This window comes from Carettochelys insculpta, chromosome 4, assembly GCF_033958435.1.
Source record: "Carettochelys insculpta isolate YL-2023 chromosome 4, ASM3395843v1, whole genome shotgun sequence".
NCBI lineage: Eukaryota > Metazoa > Chordata > Testudines > Carettochelyidae > Carettochelys > Carettochelys insculpta.
In genome coordinates this window covers 116,795,737-116,818,990 of record NC_134140.1, presented here as the reverse complement: position 1 = coordinate 116,818,990, position 23,254 = coordinate 116,795,737, and the positions used below count along the sequence as shown (strand labels likewise).

General features: G+C 47.9%; 1 protein-coding gene across 1 annotated transcript in view; it reads right to left on the bottom strand.

Moving 5' to 3' along the window:
• The window catches only part of UNC5C (unc-5 netrin receptor C), a 392,973-nt gene that overhangs the window by 6,158 nt on the left and 363,561 nt on the right, over positions 1–23,254 (bottom strand). Inside the window, exons 13-14 of the mRNA XM_074991994.1 lie at positions 10,540–10,689; positions 8,895–9,059 (exon numbers count right to left, since the gene is read on the bottom strand). Of these exons, the coding sequence (XP_074848095.1) occupies positions 8,895–9,059; positions 10,540–10,689 (315 nt within the window). The remainder of the gene's footprint in view (positions 1–8,894; positions 9,060–10,539; positions 10,690–23,254) is intronic.

The window sequence follows — 23,254 nt, the reverse complement described above, 5'->3', positions numbered from 1 at the left end:
GACCCAAGGTATGGAACAGCTTCCTTACAAGGAGAGACTAACAAGATTAGGGCTGTTCATTTTAGAAGGTGTTGTGGGGGGTATGACAGAAGTCTATAACGTTACAGATTGGCTACGTCTACACGTGAAGCCAACATCGAAATAGGCTATTTCGATGAATAACATCTACACGTCCTCCAGGGCTGGCAACGTCGACGTTCAACTTCGACGTTGCGCAGCACCACATCGAAATAGGCGCTGCGAGGGTACGTCTACACGCCAAAGTAGCACACATCGAAATAAGGGTGCCAGGCACAGCTGCAGACAGGGTCACAGGGCGGACTCAACAGCAAGCCGCTCCCTTAAAGGGCCCCTCCCAGACACAGTTGCACTAAACAACACAAGATACACAGAGCCGACAACTGGTTGCAGACCCTGTGCCTGCAGCATGGATCCCCAGCTGCCGCAGCAGCAGCCAGAAGCCCTGGGCTAAGGGCTGCTGCCCACGGTGACCATAGAGCCCCACAGGGGCTGGAGAGAGAGCATCTCTCAACCCCCCAGCTGATGGCCGCCATGGAGGACCCAGCAATTTCGATGTTGCAGGACGCAGATCGTCTACACGGTCCCTACTTCGACGTTGAACGTCGAAGTAGGGCGCTATTCCGATCCCCTCATGAGGTTAGCGACTTCGACGTCTCGCTGCCTAACGTCGAAGTTAACTTCGAAATAGCGCCCGACGCGTGTAGCCACGACGGGCGCTATTTCAAAGTTCGTGCCGCTACTTCGAAGTAGCGTGCACGTGTAGACACAGCTATTATGTGGAAAAAGTTACAAGTGCTATCTACCCTTTCCCACAATACAAAAACCAGAGGTCACACAATGAAATTAGTAGACAGCAGTGTTAATACAAGTATGAGGAAGTACTTTTTCACACAGTGCTCCATTAATCCGTGTAATTCATTGCTATGAGATGTTGTGATGGCCAAAAGTATAACTGAGTTCAAAAATAATTAGTAAGTTTATGGAGGATAGGTCCACCAATGACTGTAAACCAAGATGGTCAGGAATGTAACACTGTGCTTGGGGAGACCCTAGGCCTCTGAATACCAGAAGATGGGCAATTATGTACACCCCCTATAAAGCTCTGGTACTTGTCACTGGTGGAGACATCTTAGTGGCTAACAGGAGCACTGATCTGACTCACTGTGGCCATTCTTACATTCTTATGTTGAGAGTTCGGAATGAGGCTACCCATTAAGCAGTCAGATTGTAAAAGGTGCTGGGCACCCTAAACTACTTCTGAAAAGAATAGGAATTGAATGTGATTGGCACCATGGAAGCATGAGTGAAATTTCCCTAGATTGTGTAGAACGTTGAGGTGATGGGAGCTGTCTTTCAGAAAAGGGAATGTATAGAGTAGTGGTCTGTTTTGGGACTGATTCTATTCAATATCTTCATCACCAATTTAGATATTGGTATAGAGAATACACTTATTAAGTTTGCAAATTATATCAAGCTGGGAAGGGCTGCAACTGCTTTGGAGGATAGGGTCAGAATTGAAAATGATCTGGACAAACTGAAGAAATGATCTGAGGTAAACAAAGATGAAGTCTAATAAGGACAAATGCAAAGTACTCTATTTAGGAAGGAACAACAGCTTCATAGAAAATGCAATAGCTTCTCTATTTAGGAAAGAACAATAGCTTCATACATAGAAAATGGGAAGCAACTGTCTAGGAAGGAGTACTGTGGAAAGGCATTTAGAGGTCATAGTGGAGCACAAGCTAAATATGCGTCAACATTGTGATGCTGTTGCAAAAAAAGCAAACATGATTCTGGGATGCATTCGCAGGAGTCTTGAGAGCAAGACACGGGAACTCATGCTTCCACTCTACTCAGCACTCATTAGGCCTCAATTAGAGTATTGTGTCCAGTTCTGGGCACCACATTTCAAAAAAGATGTGGAGAAATTGGAGAAGGTCCAGAGAAGAGCAACAAGAATGAAAAAAGGGTCTGGTGAACATGAGCTATGAGGGAAAGCTCAAAGAACTGGACTTGTTTAGTTTAGCAAAGAGTAGACTTAGAGGGGCCATGGTGGTTGTTTTAATGTATCTAAAAGAGGGTTACAAGGAGGAGGGTGAAAAACTGTTCTCCTTGGCCTCTGAGGACAGGGCGAGGAGCAATTGGCTTAAACTGCAGCAAGGGAAGTTTAGGTTGGACATTAGGAAAAACTTCCTAACTGGCAGGGTGGTTAAACACTGCAATAAACTACCTAAGGAAGCTGTGGAATCTCCATCACTAGAGATATTTAAGAGAAGATTAGAGAACCACCTATCAGGGATAGTCTAGATGGTGGTTGGTCCTGCTGTGAGGGCAGGGGACTATACTCGGTGACCTCTCAAGATCCCTTCCAGTTTGAGTGTTCTATGACTCTGTGATTCTATCGCAGAAGATATGTAAAGTATACAGGCTTACTAAAAACCACACAGAAATCAATATGCAGCACCAAGTGATCTGCTAACAGAATCATAATATTTAACTCATGCAAAGCACTTTTCATCAGATGATATCAAGTGAGTGGCAAAGATGGGGCTAGAATTCAGGTGTCTTCTGTGATCACTAAACTGAAAAGAGGCACAGCTACAAAACAAAACAAAACAAAACAAAACAACTTTGCATGAATAAGACCTAAGGATCTCAGATTTCCAAAAGATCAAATATGTGTTAAAAACCAAATGGAATTTTTTAAGTAAAATAAACCTCAAATTGATATTAGACATAGATGAAGGCAAAAAAAAAAACACCAATGTATACATGATCTAACTTACATCTGTGGCAGCACAAGGAAGTGATTCTAGTAGGCACTTAGGCTTATTAGAAAGAAAAGGCAAATGTTACCTGTGAGCAACTAAAGCCATAACAAAATCTACTTTAAACGTCAATTTCTTTAGTTATTTACTAATTAACTTGTTGCTCTCTAAAAGCTAGGGGAGATATCACACAAACACAATTGAGAACAATCTCAAAACTTTATAATGCCTGGCCCAAACTGCCATTACGCAGCTTCCAGGACATCTCCTTGGCATACACCTCACCCTCACAGCAACAGGTCAAGGTTTTTAATTTCCCTAAATACTAGTATATAGTGAGAAAAGCAGGTGTCAATGTTTCTAGTTCAATTTTTAGGCATTGGGTGGAATTATCCTGTATTTCTCTTGTCTCCATTCACAGATCTATTCCTTCCAGTAACCAGTTCATTCCATCCATGCTTTTAAAAAATGTTACATAATATTTTGTGTGCTAGCCATTGAAATACTTGACTGGAGAATTATCCAGTACACAAAGAACTACTGACTATGGTCTCTCTCTAATCACAGACCTCAGATGGTGTGTGTGAGTAAAGAGCCTGTGTCAATAACATATTCTGAGCCATTGACCTTGTTGGACCTAACAACCTATATTAATAGAGGCTGGTATCTTGGAACTGGAAGCCACAGAATACAGATTCTTCAAGGCAGTGGTGACTGGGAGCATGTCATAAGCATGAAAGCTTCCCGCTCCATCTTCAGGACAAAGCATACAATGGACAGAGCTTTTAGGGCACTCTGAGAGGCTGTTCATGGCTCTGTAGTTGACCGTTTGCCCTTATTAACCTCTGTTCATAAAAACTTCTGTACAAGGGCCTATTTCTTTGTGAGGAACTGGGATCTTCTAGACCTGAGGTTTGGGCAAAGACTGAAAACCTCCCAGGTTTCATATTTATGTATGTTATCAGGCATATTCCAATAGCCCCATCTGAGTTTAGCTTACACTGGGGAAGTTTTGTAGAGATACATAGTAAGATACTGTCTGTGGCCTGATGAGGTGATAATCTAAAACATATAAACGATGGAAGTTGCATTTTAAGCCCTACTTTAAATGTAGGGAACTGAAGCACAGAGAGTAAGAGGCATGTTCAAGGTCACACAGGGAGTCTGTGACAAAGTCAGGAATTTGACTTAGATTTAATGTATCTCAGCTCAAACTCATAACCAGAACAATGGCATTATTTTTCTTAACTACAGACAACTACATGCTCTATCTTCATGTCATGTGCATCTGATGAAGTGGGTCTTTGCCCATGAAAGATCATGCTCCAATAGATGTTAGTCTATAAGGTGCCACAGGACTTCTCATTGTTTTTGCTGATACAGACTAACACAGCTGCCTCTCTGATACTTATCTTCATCCCAGAACATTTTTACTATAAAATAGCTGGGGTGAGGCAGGTTCAGCGCCATCCTATACCTAGGAGCCCGGGTGCTCCCTTGCCATCAAAACTAGCACAGTAATAAAAGATAATCCATGTGGTGACACAGTCCTGCATGTCATCTCTTAGCACCAATTGTTCTTCCTGCTCATCCACAGTGGATAAGGGAATACCACTATGTAATGACCATGATGAGCAATTCTTGTGAGCCATAGCATTGCTAATGAGTGCTATACTCTCACTGCATTAATCCCTGACGGATGGCATTATATCAGAAGAGAACAATGATATTTCTATTCCCTTTGTAACTATTACCAGATCTTATAAGCAGCAGAAGACGATTACAGGGTGTATGCAGGTTTTATTAAAGCTACCACCATTTCTTTCACTTCTCTGCTAGGTTAAATCAGAGATTACCTTAACACAGCACTTATACGGTAATTGTTTATGACTGTAGTTTTACCATCTGTCTTTAATGGTATGTTGTCCCCAGTTGAATTTACAACTTTACACCCAATAACCAAGCAGATGTTATAGGTAATGGGGCATGTTGGCTGGGCCCTGCAGACTAAGTAACTTCTGTCTGTCATCCCATAGCCCTTCCGAAAGTCACCCCCAAGAACTCACTTCCCATAATTTCACAGTTCAGAGATTGCACACTCTCCCCCAAACTAATGGTTACATTTGACTAGCTGTTCTAACAATGTAGTAACGATGCCTACCCTGGAATAGCTGTGCCTGGCTCATCTTTATAAGCATTTATAATACAGAACATGAAAGAGAGAATAATACAGGAAGAGGATGGAAGAGGTACGTTTTCAAAATTAATGTAACAATTGATGGAAGATGACAGCTTATCAAGCCATAGAGACTGAAGCCCTCTGTCGACTTGTTGAGCATGTACAGCATAGGAAGGTTCAATACAAATTTCCAGCACACACGTTGTCCATGTGATTCAGTCCTTAAAAGTGGAAAGAAGCACCGTAGGAATGAGAGGATAGTTCATTCTTTATGCATTGTGGTGTTGGCCAGCTAGGATTGCAGTTAGTGCCTATGGCGGGAGAGGAGGTCTTTGTGCTGTTTATCTCTCTGATCCAATAACACTTTTGGATCACCAATGACCATACTATCTAAGGTACTGTTCATAAGGAACTGGGGGTCAGGGAACGGTTCAGGCTACCAACATTCTGAGTCACTACCAACCTGGTGTGAATCTCAGCTGGTGACTTACACATAAATGCCTATTTTCCCTACCAACCCTCACAACTATCTCATTTACAGCCATTCCATCATTTATTTATCAAAGCTGTCAGCTGCTGATGGAGAAACCTCATGGACATTTCTCCCATCCATCCTATCTGGAAGTATCACAGTGCAGCAGAACATGAAAGTAATCAGTTTCTTTGTCCTGGGGGAACTGACAGAAAGTCTTTATGTTTCAGCCACATGATTTGAAGGATCATTTCTCTCCACAAAGGGGGGATTTTAACTTCCTTTTCATTTACGTCTGTGCCCAATCCACCAGCCTTTTCATCAGCTGGCATACATGCACTCCAGACATAAGGCAGTCATCAAAGGGACAGGTCCCTCCCAAATTCTGCTTCTTCTGTTGTTGTTGGAGCTGCTCAGTTATTGAACTTTGCAGACCTGCTGGGCCTGGGAAGTGAAAACGCCATCCAAAGCCAGCAGGGGTGAAGCTGTGTGGCTCAGAGATATGGCCTGTGGATTGGAAAGTGCTGGTGGTTGCTATGGTATCGTGACATTACTTATTAATGTCAGCAGGACCACTGACTACAGATGTTTGTAAGTCAAAAGGCTCATGAAAGTCTGGGACGAAATGGTGACCACATTGTATCAGGCTGTGGAAAAGAGAGAGGAAGGTTCTGCAGGCCAGTTATTGCTCTGTAGAGGAGGCCTGTCAAGTATGAGGCAGGGAAACAAAACATAAGCAGTTGGTTATTTTGTACTACAAAGGATTCAAAAGATGCTGGATCAAAATGGCATTTGTTCTGGTCAATACCGTGGCTTTCCTCACTACTTTCTTGTGTCTGCACTTGGTCTCCTGTTTGCAACACCTGCTCTACTTGTAAAGGTCAGACCCTAAAGTGATGGCATTTCACCAGTTTCAACATGTTGCAACCACTTTTTTTTACTCATTTCCCAAATTGCCACCATGTGTGCTTGTCTCCTAGATTAATTATACTATTGCTCTCAGTTTCATCATGTTGCTGTCATTTCCTGAGGTAACCTCACAAGCTTTCCAAGCTGACTCATATGACATCAAGTTCTGATGTTGGATCATTCATATTATTTCAGGGCATTGAGTGTCCTGGGCACCTAGCTGATATGACATGAGAGAGACAGAGATGACCTGTGCGGGGATTCTAGGGACGGCAGGGGCCACACACTCCTGCTCCTCCCATGCCCCTGCTCCTGCTCTGCCCATTTCCCTCCACCCACTCCTGTTCTGCCCCCTCCCACTGCTTCCAGTAGGTGTGGGCCAGTACCGCTCCCTGTCCCCTGGAGCAGGGTGATCTAGGAGTAGCGCGAGCTAGGAAGCTTGTGCTGCGCTCAGGCTATGCACTCTGGGAGAGGCCCCCACTCTCAAAGGAAGCAGCACAGCACTGACATTGAGTGTGTGGGGGGGCAATACTGAGTGTGTTTGTGACCCCATGTGCACCCCCATGTGTCACCTATGACATGAGACGAGTTTGTTAAAATCCAGGGGGATAGCAATTCTCCTCCTTTGTGTGACTTCCAGCAGAGGGCTCTGTGGCTAACGTGCCTCACAGATCCTGTCAGTGGCTCTTCATGAAGCAGTGGCTGATCAGGATGGTCCTCAGCCTCAAAGCATCACAACAGTTAGTTTTACTGTCCCCAAGAGCTGAAGTCCTTCTACTCCTAAAGTCACCAAAAACAAAGGGAACAAACCAATGTGCTGCTGCCAAACACCTGGACTATCTCCAAGACACTATTCCCCCGTGATACTAATGTTTGGACACAATGGAACAAAAGATCCAGTGACTCAGGCTCTTTTTCCTAAGATGATGCACTCTCATATCAACAGATTATTGTCACTAATCCTCCTCCAAATATTTCTTCTGTTCCTTCTACATTTCTCCATTCCTCTACTGACCAAAAGAGTCTGGTCATGACAAATATCTGCAAAAGGAGTTGTAAGGCTCTCTTGTTTACTCAGGCTTTTGCTGGAGTGTGTGGTGGCAGCCATGTGTTTTTGAGGACCCTGGAAGATACATGCACATCTCCTAGAACTGGAAGGGACCTTGGAAGGTCATCTAGTCCAGTCTCTCGCCCTTTTAGGAGGCCCAAGCACTATCACTAGCATCTATTTGCCCCAATCCCTAAATAGCCTCCTCAAGGATTGAGCTTACAACCCCAGGTTTAACAGGTAACTGCTCAATCCACTGAGCTATCCCTGCCCCCTCTAAGGTGGTACTGAAATGGTAAATGGCATATACTGGTTGACAAAGACTATGCCACTGCTCAAGGCACATCTGATTGATATATTTTAGACATCTAGAAATAACTGAATACAGTTACATATAAAAGAGGGATGGTGGTTTTTAGGAGAAAGGGTCAGTAGGGGCTGCTTCATATTCCCCTTTCACTGAGATACAGCTATACATTTAGTAAGGCATGGGCAGCTGTATGCACAAAGCTGGAACTTGGCAAATGCAAAGACTGAAGAGAAAGCTGGTTGCACATCTTATATTTGGGACTATGATTTCGTCATGGAGGTCACAAAATGCATGTCTTCCAGAGATCTTTGTGACTTCAGACCGCACTGCTGAGGAGCTGCAGAGTCCCACTGCTACCTGTGGTGTCTAGGAACTACAGAGGCCAGAGCTCCCAGCTGCAGAAGCTGGGGATGGGTGTGCACCCCAGCTCCAAGGTGCTGCAGGTGGTAAGGGTGCTCAAGCTTGGAGCCGCAGGCAGTGGGGGTATCCATCAGTTCCAAGATGACCCCTCCTATGAGGGGGCTTCCCATTTTGTCCTGCATATTTTTAGTACATCATGGATAGGTCACAGGCTTCTGTGACTTTTTCTTAACTGCCCATGATCTCCCTGTAACTTTCACTAAAACTAGGAGTGAAAAAATCTTAGCCTTACTTATGCTCCCTATATCATAGCAGTTATTGTCAGGGCTCAGAGTAAAGTGGTTCACGTCAATCCAGCACACTCTTCTCTCATCTCCTCCCGAGTATCTGGTGCTGCAAGAACTATGGGACTCAGGAAGAGTGAAAGGATGGCTGAAGGTCTGAACAACCTATGTTCTATAATGTAAACAGACCCCTCGTGTGCATGGAGGGAAAGAAGGAGCTGCAGGGAGGAAAGGGAGAGTCACTAAGGACACTACTGCTATTCCTTTTTCGTCTGCTTTGGAGGAAGGCTGTCTCCTTCCAGAAGAGGGCATAGAAAGAATCCAACAGAGCACCCAGGAGAGGCTTAAGGAAAGCATGAAGAAGGCACCTGAATCCACATCTACTATCTAGCATCCATGAGAAGGGAAAGTACCAAGAGTAGTGATGATGAGGAAGGAGAGAATGAATGGACCTAGCAAACAAGCATTGGGAATGAGATTGGGTTGAGGGATGTTTGATGTCACATTTGCCCTGGCCGGTGTGGAAATGGCTGGGTCCTTTACCTCTGACACTGTACAGTTGAGTTGGAATATCTGTCCTTCTCCTTCAACCTGCCGTACGCAGAGTTTGCAAATCAGCTCCAGCGTGCTCAGGCTGAACCTTTCCAGGGTGAAGGTACAATGTAGATTTCTCTGACATCCACTCCAGATGTGATAAAAAGGAATTTCCTGCAGGGAGGAAATGAAGGAAAACGTGAATGGATCCTGGGCATTTATGGTCTTGATGTATCTCAGCAAACCCTCAGCTCAGCTCCCAAAAAGCTCTGGCATGAATGGAGTATTGCATGTTGTGTGTTGTGTTGTGTTGTGTGAAAGTTGTGAGGAGATACTTGTAGTCTCTCTGAAGGAAACAGAAGCATTTGGCTGTGCACTTCAGGATGGTGGTCTGCATTGTAGCATCCCAGTGAAAAGCATTCATTGCATTTGAGACCAGCAAGTCAACCGTCCAATGAAAAAAGATTAAATAAAACCCAGCAAATCCTTTCCTACCCTCCAGTGATGAGAAACCTTCATGAAACCTGTACCTTACCAGGATGCTCCGCTGCTCTCGCACACACTTTACAAAGGTGAGTATGCTTGTTCTCCCACTTCCTTAAGGCTTCCTTGGGTACAAAGGGATTGGCCCTTTAATAGTCCACCCCACTCCTCTCAGTACTGGGCCCTAATGTTCACCAGTAGAAAAGTACATGTATTCTGGATGGTAGTGACTCCATGCACTGACCTTTGATAGTACAGCCACATCTACACAATAGCTTATGTTGGCAGAACTCGTGTCACTCACAGTGTGTGTGAATAAGTCACACTCCTCCTTTGAGTGATGTGATTTATACCAACATAAGTGCCAGTGTGGACAGTGTTATGTCAACAGGAGAGCTTCTCTCTCAACACAGATACTGCCACTGTGATGATAGTGGGGTGAGTGGTTAAGATAGTAGAAGAGCCTTTTGTTGGCTTCGTCTATGTCCACACTAGACAAAGTAAGTCAACTGCAGATACACAATTTTAGCTACAGCAATTGAATAGGTAGAATTGATGTATCTGCACTTGGTCTATCTGGCTGTCCTTATTGAAGAAGGTTGACAGGAGAGCATCTCATGAAGAATATGGGGGTTGACTGAGACCCCTGAGAGGTCAATTTCACATGGTCCTACCAGATGTGTGAAATTGAACTCTGGAATATTGACCCTGAGCAGGTCTATCTTCTGGGCTAGTGTAGACATAGCCTTAGAGTGGCTGAGTTGGAGCATTTACAGTGGTGCAGCTACATCGGTGCCCTAAATCCTGTCCTCTCAGCACTGAATGTTCAGCACTAGAAGCACATTCTCTGATTGTACTGATCAAAATTTCTCTCACAGTTCATTGATAATAGGGAATTTTGGTTTTCATTCAAAATTAAATAAACCATGGGCTGTCAGGCAGCCTACTACTAATAAGGACAGTTAAAAACAGCCAAATGCTTTACTCCTCTCCATTGCACAAAGAAATTAAAATACACACCATGTGTATCAGAGGGGAAAGGGTTTGTTATGGGCGACAGCCTCAAGAATGTTGGAGTATAGGAGCCTAATTGTGTGTCACTACCTATTTTAAGACCTTCCACTCTGACCCATGCATTTCAGGCTTCATCTAGGCATTCTGTGATTTTTACCTGGTATTTAGCCAGCAATTTGCTCTTCCAGAGAGAATGGGCAATGTCGTGAATGGACAGACGGAGGTTGTGAGTGCTTCCCTTAAAATGAAGAGCCTTTGGTTCTTCCAGTAACTGTCCTCCCATCTGCCTCTCCAGTTGTAGGACTTCCTAAGATTCAGTAAGAACAGAAAATGGTCAATTTGTAATCAGAAACATTCCTTACAAATGTGCCATAAAAGGACCCACTGTATTCTGATCCCTGAAGATCAACAGCAGCAGATGAGGCAATCTGTAAAACAGGGAGTACATTTACACACTGTAATGAATAACGCTGCCACGTAAACTCATATTTCTTACAGGAAAGACATTTGTATGAAGGTGTCTGAGAATAATAAGCACACACACCACTGTTAACGACTATAAATCACACTTCTAGTGCAAGAACACAAGCACAACTTATATTATTCAAGAGAAATGCACAGACCAATATCTCCATTATGGTTGCTTGTGAGGGCCAAGGTCTAAGCCCAAACATACAGGCAATGCTTGCACATTGAAAAAGTGCCCTCGACACTCAATATGCTGAGGGGATTTAACAACAGCCTTAATAGTTTGCCTTCAAGAGCTCTGTCCAAGAAGGTGCGGTCCCCTCAATATACACTTAGGCTGTGTCTACACTAGCATTCCTCTTTCAAAAGAGGCATGCAACTGAGGGAAATCAAAAATGCAAATAGGTGCAGATTTACATATCTGGCACTTCATTTCATATTCTTCCTTCAAAAGAGCTTATTGAAAGAAGAAAAGCAGTGTAGACGTAGCTCTTTCAAAAGTAATCCCCATCTTCAAAAGAACCATTCTTCCCAAAAAAAAAAAATAGGATGAAGGGGTCTTTCACTGATGGGGATTACTTTTGAAAGAGCCGCATCTACACTGCTTTTCTTCTTTCAAAAGAAGCTCTTTAGAAAGAAGAATATGCAAATGAGGTGACATATATGTAAATTTGCACCTCATTTGCATTTTCAATTTCCCTCATGTGCATGCCTCTTTTGAAAGAGGGATGCTAGTGTAGATGTAGCATTAGGCTGTGGCCACACTTGGCCAAAACTTCGAAATGGCCATATAAATGGCCGTTACGAAGATTACTAATTGAACATTCAGTGCCTCATTAGCATTAGGACGCTTCTGGCTGCGGCGCTTCAAAAGTACCACTTTTGAATGCTCGTGGCTCAGTGTGGCTACACAGGGGTCCTTTTCACTGACAGGAATAAGGGGATTTCGAAAGGTGTGAAGTCCTTTCAAAAAGGCCCCCCGTGTAGCTGCGCTGAGCCGCAAGTGTTAGAAAGCGGCGCTTTCAAAGCTTCACAGCTAGAAGCATCCTAATGCTAATGAGGTGCTGACTACTCATTAGTAATCTTCAAAATGGCCATTTGCATGGCTATTTCAAAGTTTTGGCCAAGTGTGGCCACAGCCTTAGTGATTGGGACCAGCCATTCTGATTATCCCTCATTTCGAACTGTTCTGTGCAGCAGGACATGTAACACAAACAAGAAACCTGTTTGTCACAGTCCTATTATTACCTTCTGAAATGCAAAACAATAAAGAGAACATTGTGATAGAGAGATGTGCATCTAGGGCTATGTCTACATGGCTATGTCTACACGTGAAGCCAACATCGAAATAGGCTATTTCGATGAATAACGTCTACACGTCCTCCAGGGCTGGCAACGTCGATGTTCAACTTCGACATTGCGCGGCACCACATCGAAATAGGCGCTGCGAGGGTATGTCTACACGCCAAAGTAGCACACATCGAAATAAGGGTGCCAGGCACAGCTGCAGACAGGGTCACAGGGCGGACTCAACAGCAAGCCGCTCCCTTAAAGGGCCCCTCCCAGACACAGTTGCACTAAACAACACAAGATACACAGAGCCTACAACTGGTTGCAGACCCTGTGCATGCAGCATGGATCCCCAGCTGCCGCAGCAGCAGCCAGAAGCCCTGGGCTAAGGGCTGCTGCCCACGGTGACCATAGAGCCCTGCAGGGGCTGGAGAGAGAGCATCTCTCAATCCCCCAGCTGATGGCCGCCATGGAGGACCCGGCAATTTCGACGTTGCAGGACGCGGATCGTCTACACGGTCCCTACTTCGACGTTGAACGTCGAAGTAGGGCGCTATTCCGATCCCCTCATGAGGTTAGCGACTTCGACGTCTTGCCGCCTAATGTCGAAGTTAACTTCGAAATAGCGCCCGACGTGTGTAGCCGCGATGGGCGCTATTTCGAAGTTAGTGCCGCTACTTCGAAGTAGCGTGCATGTGTAGACACAGCTCATGAGGCAAAATAACAGAGAGGTAGCCATGTTAGTCTGTATTCCAACACCACTAGGGAAAGTAACTGCACTGCAGATTTGCAATTCTAGCTACAGCGATTGTGTAGTTAGAATATATGTATCTGTGCTCAGTTTACTTAGCCATCCTTACTGATAAAGGTCAACGAGAGTTCTCCTGAGAGTTTGATTTCATATGTTCCTTCCAGACTTGAAATCAAGCCCTGGAAGATGGTAACACAGCCTAAGTGTGAAACCACAATGATTCGGAGAGTGACCAGAACAATGACTGATCAACAGCTGATGAGAGACAAGGAAGAAAGGCTTTTGCTCTAATACACAAAATTAATAATATGCCTGTGAGTAATGACACTTCCAGTGATTACTGGGCTCCTATTCATGGCCGCATGCTACCCATAATGAGATATAGGCTATAAATATGAATGACAAAAGCACAAATGCACATATCCTGCTCATTTACATAAACCCAGCCACACACACAAGCACTAGCTTTGACATATGCTCAAAATGTGTTACGCACACACAGGTGCACACTCAGCATCACCCACCAACAAAAAATCAGGGGCTTTTGAAACCAAGAAGAGAAGGTAAAAGATGAGGTAATTGAAGTTGCCTCCACTTTAGTTGTGAGGCATAATAAGCTAATGTTGATCACTCTCAGTGTCTAGTTAGCATAATAAAGAAAACTGAGGTCCCCAATGAACCTGGCACCTGACAAATTCTAAAGCTAAAATGATGTTTGTTTATCAGCTATTAGAAAAAAAAGCAACATAATTAGAAATCTTTTAGATTAAGGTTGCGCCAATCAATCAGTTCCAGTTTCTTTCCACTGTGCCTTAATTACCTCATCAAGACGTCTAAAGAGCAATCGATAGTAATTATCTGATTACTATAGATCTTCATTATGTTCAAATTATCGCCCTGGGATGTCTAAAAGGAGATTCATGGTATTTTGTGCAGTAATTGTACCTACCAACGACTCAAGCATACATACTGGCACGTGTGTTTAGACAACAGGTACTGCGAAGGCCTATGTGTGAACAGCATATTTGACTACAGTAAATCCCCAATACGCGTGATTTCAAATTGCACTTGAGTTCATGAGAGTTAAGCGGAAGTTGAAATTCCCTCCCCAGCTCCCTGCTCCATCCCCTGGCTCCCCTGAGCTTGTGGGAGTTGGAAAACTGACCAGCATACCTGCATAAGTCAAGGGTCTATTGTACACTCCTCTGCTTTCCTCATCACTGGAGTTGGGACAATAGTGGGCGGGCACCAATATGTTTTACAGACCTAAGACTCCCATGCCAGGCCCCTGCTAGTCCCTGGTCTCCCATGGGCCCTATAGTACAGTTGCGGCAGCTACCATGGGGCCTCCCAAAAGCCACTGACACAAACCATCGTATGGATGGGATGGCTCTGCTTGCAGCTTAGCTGGTCTGGCACCTGGGGTTGAGGGGGGAGAAAGGGGAGGAGGATGCCCCAGTCTTGCTGCAGCAAGTAGTAGTAGACTAGTAGTAGAATCTTTACCCTGATGTCCCCTGCATCCAGGGGAGATCGGCATCAATGAGAAGTTACTGGGACTACCTGTGGCTGTATACCCCTAGGAGCCTAAAGACCCATGAAGGCCAGAAGTATCTAAACCTGGGGCATAGGAACTAGTCCTGGGCAGCCAATGACTGGCCAGCTACTGGGCTGACCACATCTAAGCCAGCATGTTGCAGCTGCATCCTTGCCAACACAGGGGTGTACCATTCTTCTGTTGTTCAGGCCCTGGGCTGGGATGAGGTGGAATAGGGTGGTCCCGCATCCCGTTGCATGCTGACCACAGGGTGGCTGAGTCCCCACCTTTGGCCAGGAGGTCTGTCCTCTGGGAACCTGCCCCTGCTGTCAGTCTCAACTGCCTGCTGGGTGTGTGAACCCCTTTCTGAGCCCTAGACTATGGGACCACTCCTCCCTTATCTGAATCCCCACAGACTGAGATTGTTTGCTGGCTGCCTGAGCCCAGGAGCAAAAGCTAAAGCCTTCTTGGCTCTGCCCAAGGGGCTAGAATTCACAGGCTGTATCTGTTTGCTGGATACCTCAGCCCAGAAGTCTAGGCTAAAGCCTAATCCTTCCTGTACCCTGGCTCAAAGGGCTAGACCTCATTGAATAATGGTGTTTGTTTGCTGGCTGCTTATGCTTGGGCTACAGACTGTTATCACCCCAGCCCTGCCCGAGGGCTAGGCTTGTAGACTGGGACTTTCTGTTAACTCTACTGGAGGGATGCAAGCTGGAGAATCCACAGGGCATTGTTCACCCAGGGGCAGGAATATGGTCCCCAGGCTCTTCTTGTGCCTTTGCCTCTGCCAGATGGGCCCAGAACTACAGCAGACTTATGACTCGGTTCCACTGCTGTAACCTGTGGCCGAATACTAGTCCCAGAGACAACAAGGCAGAGTGGCCTTCCTCCAGACTGGAGAGTGAGGAACCACTGCACTGTGCTTTCCACCTATAGTTCCCAGCCGCAGCTGTTAAGTGTGCCTTTTCTTAGAAGTAAGAACAGGCTCCCACCTTGTTCCTCTCAATGCCCACTGGCAAAAAATTTCCTATCATGTAACGATGCCTATGCAATTCCTGACAAGCTCACTACACATAACAGATACTTGTCACGATATTTATCTATAAAGAATGTTGTCTAAGATATAAAATGACAGTTTATATGGCATTGGTCATCATAAACATTATGAGAGTACTTGTAGGGATATTCAACGAGTTGTAGATGTATATCAAAATATGTATAAGCTGTGCAAGCAGGCAGGATAGAGAAACAAGTTTTCCCCACACAAAGAATGTTGATTTGCCTACGTGCCTAGGTCTCCAATGTCAATAAAGCGCTTTGTAGGCCAATACAACGCAAGCTTCATTTTCATGTTTTAGTAACAGGAGAAGGAAATTAAAGGAGAATGGGAAAGGGAATGTAGCGGTAACACCCAGAAGAACAGTGAGGGAGACAAACTTTGTTGGTGGTAAAAGGGATATTTTCCAGGGTTTTTTTGCTGTATGAAGAATAGCAAAAGGAATGCTGTAGCACTGCATCCCTGATGGAGCAAACCAAAGGATACTTTCTGTCCATGAAAACTGGACCCTTGTCCCCAGGGCTGAAGATGTGGGTATTTTACTTCAGTTGAAAAACTTGACTTAGACAAAGACTTTTAGCCGTTTAATGTTGGTTAGCCTCTTAGAAGCAGACTACGCTTTTGTTTTATTTGTAACCAAATCTTTTCCTACTGCCTTTACTCAATAACACTTGACTCCCTATCTCTGTTAATGCACTTCTCTTTCTCTTGCTCCAGTATGTGTCCCTTTTGCTAAGACAGAGCAGTAACAAGGTCCATTGATAATTTTGGGTGCCTGGGAAAGTGTTGCACACCTTCTTTTATAAGCAGCTTGAAGACACCAGCAATAAGCTGTGAATTTATACCTTCTGGTGCCTTCTTTTCGGGTTTGTTGTCTTTACTCAGTAATGGTCCCAATTCAGTATCCTCAACCAGAAAATGTAGGCAAGATAGCTGCTACCAATATTTTGAAGCTGCCTTCTAATTAAAGCTACAACAGGAAGAACTTAATTTAATATCAGATTGTGTTGTCAAAGGTATCTGATTTGCTTTTCTCCATGAGCCAGGATGGATGTGCAAGAATCCAAACAGCCAGCAGAAGGTAACATGAATAATATGCTACTGGAAATCCAAGTATCACTTGGCAGACGTAAAAAGCCGTGTGGCACGCCTGTTAAATTATGATCTGATTCATTGCTACAGAGTGGCATCTGTCTTGCAGAATAGTCACTGCTGTGATTGTCATATTGAGTAAAGGGGCTCAGCCATTGGGTGCTAGGAATCATTTAAATAGATAGAGAAGAGTAAAGCTGTGATCTTACAGCATTACCACATTGGGACCTCATATTTTAACCAAAACACTTCAGGTCCCCTCCCCTGTGATCCCTTTTGAAACCTATTTGCAGATCCCTGGGAGGTCACAGCCTGCATTGCGAGGACTTGTGGAGGGAAGGAAATTCCACTATGGATCAATATAAAAACACAAGTAAGCAATTCTGCTGCACAAACAGAAGGCAAAAAGAAACACGCAGACTTCGCAATAACCAAGCCATTATTTGTGACAAGTCATTAGATTTCCCCAGACTGCTCAGTCAGTTCTAGGGAGAGAGCTTACTCTGCATGATTAGAGGGAAAAGCTGTTGGATAAATACAGCAGTGTGCTTTCTTTAGCAACTGCTCATCATCCTTTAGTAACTGTTGGGAGGGATACAGTATGAGTCAGATTCTATTACTTCTAAATAATAATAGAATGCATTCGGCTGGCTATTACAGTAAAACCTTTGTTATTCAGCAAGCATGGGAAATGGCAGCTTCTGATTAATCAAGTGTGCTGATTATTCAAGCTTTTCCACCAAACTCAAAAAACGTGTAAGAAATGAAATAACCTTACTTAACACTAAATCTTTTACCACTAGTACCGTATACCATACTGTAGTTTACTGCTCCTTTACTGCCTCAGGGCCAGCAAACAAACACAACTTCCACAAACACTGCAAAACGATACTGGATAGCGATCAGAACTTTTCGGTTAAATGAAGGAGGAATTGTATTGCTATCTAGGGATGATGCCAGTTAACCAATTTTTCCAGATATTAAAGTGACAGATAACAAAGCTTTTACTGTACAACACATCCCTAACCCCCTGAAAAGGCTCCCCAACCTCGGACATTCCAATGTCAAACCTTTCCTGTATCCATCATTATGGAGCCTAATTACCAAAGCTGCACGGGAAGCTGTCTCCACTTTGCTTCCGACCCACCACCTGCTCCTCTGTAACTGAGGGTGCTGGAACAAATTTTTTAGTGTGTGGAGGCTGATTATAGAAACCATGTACTCGGTGTTTGTTATAACTAGCTCAAGCCAGGGGGCTTGGTTATCTTTCATGTTTCTTCCATGCTGGCTACGTCTACACGTGAAGCCAACATCGAAATAGGCTATTTCGATGAATAACGTCTACACATCCTCCAGGGCTGGCAACGTCGATGTTCAACTTCGACGTTGCGCGGCACCACATCGAAATAGGTGCTGCGAGGGTACGTCTACACGCCAAAGTAGCACACATCGAAATAAGGGTGCCAGGCACAGCTGCAGACAGGGTCACAGGGCGGACTCAACAGCAAGCCGCTCCCTTAAAGGGCCCCTCCCAGACACACTTGCACTAAACAACACAAGAGCCACAGAGCCGACAACTGGTTGCAGACCCTGTGCATGCAGCATGGATCCCCAGCTGCCGCAGCAGCAGCCAGAAGCCCTGGGCTAAGGGCTGCTGCCCACGGTGACCATAGAGCCCCGCAGGGGCTGGAGAGAGAGCATCTCTCAACCCCCCAGCTGATGGCCGCCATGGAGGACCCGGCAATTTCGACGTTGCGGGACGCGGATCGTCTACACGGTCCCTACTTCGACGTTGAACGTCGAAGTAGGGTGCTATTCTGATCCCCTCATGAGGTTAGCGACTTCGACGTCTCACCGCCTAACGTCGAAGTTAACTTCGAAATAACGCCCGACGCGTGTAGCCGCGATGGGCGCTATTTCGAAGTTAGTGCCGCTACTTCGAAGTAGCGTGCACGTGTAGACACAGCTGCTGTGTCCTTAATCTTTTTGGTGGAATTTGTCACACAGGGCCTTGCCAGTTCAAAATACATTGCAAGGGCTCATTCCCTTTTCCTTTCCAAATAGCCTTTTATCTTCCATAAAACGGGGCTTGAAGTGGTCACGCTCTGCTGAATAAACCAGATAATGCTAATGTCACCCTAGCCACGTCTACATGTGCCAGCTACTTCGAAGTAGCCGCGCCAACTTCGAAATAGTGCCTGCCACGTCTACACGGGGCGAGCGCTATTTCAAAGTTGACATCGACGTAAGGCGGTGAGACGTCGAAGTCGCTATCCCCATCAGAGGATGGGAATAGCGCCCTACTTCGACGTTCAATGTTCAACGTCGAAGTAGGGCACGTGTAGCCGATCCACATCCCGCAACATCGAAAGAGCGGGGTCCGCCATGGCGGCCATCAGCTGAGGGGTTGAGAGACTTTCTCTCCAGCCCCTGAGCTCTATGGTAGCCGCGTGCAGTGGCCCCTTAAAGCTCCCCGCCCCCTGCCTTCCTGTGCAGGAAGCTGAGAGCGCGTGCAGGCAGCAGCATTGCCACGCGGCTAGCCTGCACACGCCTCTGCAGCCCCTAGCCACCCCCCCGCTGTGATGGCCGCCCACCAGCCCCCCCAAGCACCCCCAGGGCACCCCCCCGCAGGGGAGCCAGGGCTCCCAGGCATCCAGCCAGCCTGAGAAAAGGCAGTGGGGCCCCTCCTGGACGGAGGCCGAGATCCGGGACCTGCTGGGGCTCTGGAGCGAGGAGGAGGTGCTCCTGGTAATGCGGAGCAAGAGGCGGAACGCGGATGTGTTTGCTCAGCTGGCCGAGGGCCTGGCTGCCCGGGGTCACCCTGCCTGCACTCCTGACCACATCAGGAGTAAGGTTAAGGAGCTGCGGCAGGGTTACACCCGGGCCCGGGATGCGGCCAGCCGATCTGGGGCCGCTCCCGCCACTTCCCCTTTTACAGGGAGCTCAGGTCCATCCTGGGCCCCCGGTACACCTCCTCCCCGCCGGCCACTCTTGACACCTTGGCCGATGAGCCCCAGCAGGCCCTGGAGGTGGAGTCTGCCCCAGAGGCAAGCCCCGCACCCCAGGGACCCCCCCAAGAGCCCACCCCTGGGATGCCAGAGGAGGAGGAGGGGGAATCCTCCTCCAGCGATGGGGAGCTGCACATCATAGCAGGGCATCCGCCCAGAGGGTGTCCCCCAACCGTGGGAGCGGACCGTCAGGTATGTACCCCCCCGGGTGCACACCCCCGGGGTTGAAGGGCAAGGACAACAGACATGACCAGGGCCCTCCACATGCCCAGATGACCATGGCCCCAAGGACAGCAGTGGCATGTCCCTCAGAAGAGTGCATCAGCCCCTGCCCCCCCAGCAGAACAGTGCCATGCCCCATCCCTGGGGATGGGGGGGGCGGAACCTAGGGTCCCCTGGGGGGGAGGGGGTGGGACACCCATCAGCAGGAGCAGCAGTATCTCCCGGGGACGGGGATGGAGAACCAGAAGCAGAGGGGTAGGGGGACAAGGGCCACGGCTCGGGGGCCACACTAATGGCTGTCTCCACTCTTCTTCCCCCCCGTGTTCCACAGCTGCACCATCGGAGGGCCTGGAGAGTGCCAGTGACGTTTCCGTGATCCCAGAGAGCCCACCGGGGCCATCGCTGCAGGCCAGCCCCTCGGCGGAGCACCAACCAGCCCCAGGGCGGGGCCGACAGTGGAGCCACCACCACCAGAGGATGGCGACGGACCCCCAGCTGCTCGCGACCCTCCGGCGTCAGCTGGAGGTGTCGGAGCGGCGCCTGGGGGTGGATGAGCGGCGGCTGGAACTGCAAGAGCGGGCGCTGGCCTGGCACCAGGAGGCATGGGGGGCCTTTATGCGCAGTTTCAAGCGCATAGCGGACTACCTGGCCCCCCATGCCGCACCGCGCCGCCCGCCGCTCTGCCGGCTCTGCCCGCCGCTCCACCTGCTGCTCCACCCACTGCTCCGACTGCCATCCCACCTCCGTCTGCCACCCCGAGGCCTTCCGCCGAGGAGGACCTGGGGCCTGCTGACACCCTCCGGCCATACCTGCCGGTTCGCCCGGCCCCCAGCCAGCCTCAGCCAGGGCTGAGGCCAAGGCGAGGGTCACGCCTGCCAACCCCGGGCGCCGGACAGTAGAGGGGTGCGGGGCCCAGGACGTGGCCCCCCCTCCCCTCCCCTCCCCTCCCCTCCCCTCCCCCTTTGTACATATCCCCCATCATACCTATTTGTTGTATATAGTTTGTGTTACACCCCTGCTCTGTTTTATATGGTACCTGCCCCCCATGTAAATAGTTCCCCCCTTTTGTTTTGATATATGTATATGTGTATATATATATATATATATATATATATATATATATATATATTTGCACTATTAATAATAAGAAAAATCACTGGTTTTGGTTTCAAAAACAACAGGTCTATTTTTATTTGCAAGAAAAGGGGGGGATGTGCTCTTGGATGCTCTGTGGTGTGGGTGTGGGGGCAGGGAGTGTTGTGGAGGATGTGGGGGTGCAGTGGGGGGCCTGCCAGTGTTCACCCCGCAGCCTGGTCGAAATGGGCCCTCAGCGCCTCCCGGACCCGGATCCCCTCGGGGTCCACCTGGCGACTGGGGGCAGCAGGTGGCTGCATGTCAGCCCTGCCAGCCTCCACAGCCCAGCCCTGAAAGAATGCCTCCCCCTTGTTCTCCACCAGGTTGTGAAGTGTGCTGCACGCGCCCACAATCTGGGGGATATTGGTGGGGCCTGCATCAAGGTGGGTGAGGAGACACCTCCAGCGCCCTTTGAGGCGGCCAAAAGTGCGCTCAACCACCTGATGCGCATGGTTCAAGCGCGTGTTGAAGCGCTCCTGGCTGATGGCCCGTGTAAGGGTGCATGAGCCAGGGCAGGAGGGGGTCTGCCGCATCTGCGACGACGCAGAGGGGCATGGTGGTGTCCCCCACAGGGATCTCCCGCTGGGGGATGTAGGTCCCCACCTCCAGCCAGCGGCACAGGCCCGAATTCCTGAACACCCGGGCGTCGTGGGTGCTGCTGGGCCACCCACCATAAATGTCCAGGAAGCGGCCCCAGCTGTCCACCAAGGCCTGGAGGACCACAGAATGGTAGCCCTTCCTGTTCAGAAAGCGTCCTCCACTGTGCTCGGGAGCAGAGATGGGGATATGGGTCCCATCCAGAGCCCCAAACCAATCTGGGAAGCCCAGGCTGGCAAACCCCGCAATGGCGGCATCCGGGTACCCAAGCTGTACGAGCCTGTGGAGGAGCATTGATGGTACGGATGACCTGCAGGGGAAGGACATGGGACAGCACCAGTGAGGGGTGTGCAGGGTGTGTCTGGACCTTCCCCCGCAGGGCTCCCTCCCCCCCAGGGCTCCCCCCGCCCAGGTCCTCTTACCTCCATGAGGACAGCCCCAACGGTGGCCTTGCCCACGCCAAACTGCTGCCCCACGGATCGGTAGCTGTCTGGAGTGGCCAGCTTCCAGACAGCGATGCTGACCCGTTTCTTGACGCTGAGGGCATGCCGCATGAAGGTATCCTGGTGCCTCAGTGCGGGGATGAGCCACTGGCAGAGCTCCAGAAATGTCTGCCAGCTCATGCGGAAATTCTGGAGCCAGCGGTCATTGTCCCACTCGCCGAGCACCAGCTGCTCCCACCAGTCGGTGCTCGTGGGGTAGCTCCACAGCCGGCGGCGTGTGCGGCGGGGGGTGGGGTGGGGGAGCAGAGGACAGCAAGGTCTGGGGCTGCTTCCTCCTCCCCTGGGGGCAGCTCCTCTTCTGCGAATAAAAGGTGGTCAGCTGCCTCCTGCATAGCATTGAGCAGGGCAAACACTGCTTCTGCAGGGGCAGCTGTGTGGACCTCTGGCTGCTGCTGCTGCTGGGGATCCATACTGCTTCGACGGGTGTGCGTGCCTGTGGCTCTGCAGACCACGTGCTGTGCAGGCTGAGTGTGTTTGGGAGGGGCCCTTTAAGGGAGCGGCTAGCTGTTGCCCCGGAAGTGCTAGTCCGCCCTGTGACCCTGTCTGCAACTGTTCCTGGCACCCTTATTTTGATGTGTGCTGCTTTGGCATGTAGACGCTCCCCTGCAGTGCCTACTTTGATGTGGTGCTGCCCAACGTCAACGTTGAACATCGACGGCACCAGCCCTGGAGGACGCGTAGACGCTATTCATCGAAATAGCTTATTTCGATGTAGCATACACGTGTAGACATAGCTCCTATGGACCGGAGGCCACAAAGCACTTGCTTACAAGTCTCTGTCAACTGTTGCCCATCATTGTATGCCCAAGCATGTTATCACTGGTTCAGTAAAAGGCCTAGAAAGAGTCTTCTGATCTGGCTCCAAAAGACATAATACTGAGCCCTTTGTAGTACATTCTGACTAACTTAGAGCTGGAGAGGAAGTGAGGGATTAACCACCAGGTTACAAACCAGTCTTGGATTCTGACATCCTAACATCAACAGACTCTCTACAGGGATTTATAACTCTCTCTCTCTTCTGTTCATTATCACTGCATGTTACAAAGAATTTTCCTTCCTATTTACCTGTGATCCTTTGCACAGTCTTATTTATTCAGATGAACTTTACTGGACAGAGTTCCTCTGCTTAAATTAAAAAAAAAATCAACTAAAAGGTGAGTAATTGAATTCAGCCATCTCCCGTTGTCCAAGCATTTTACTCTGAAGCTCACAGAAG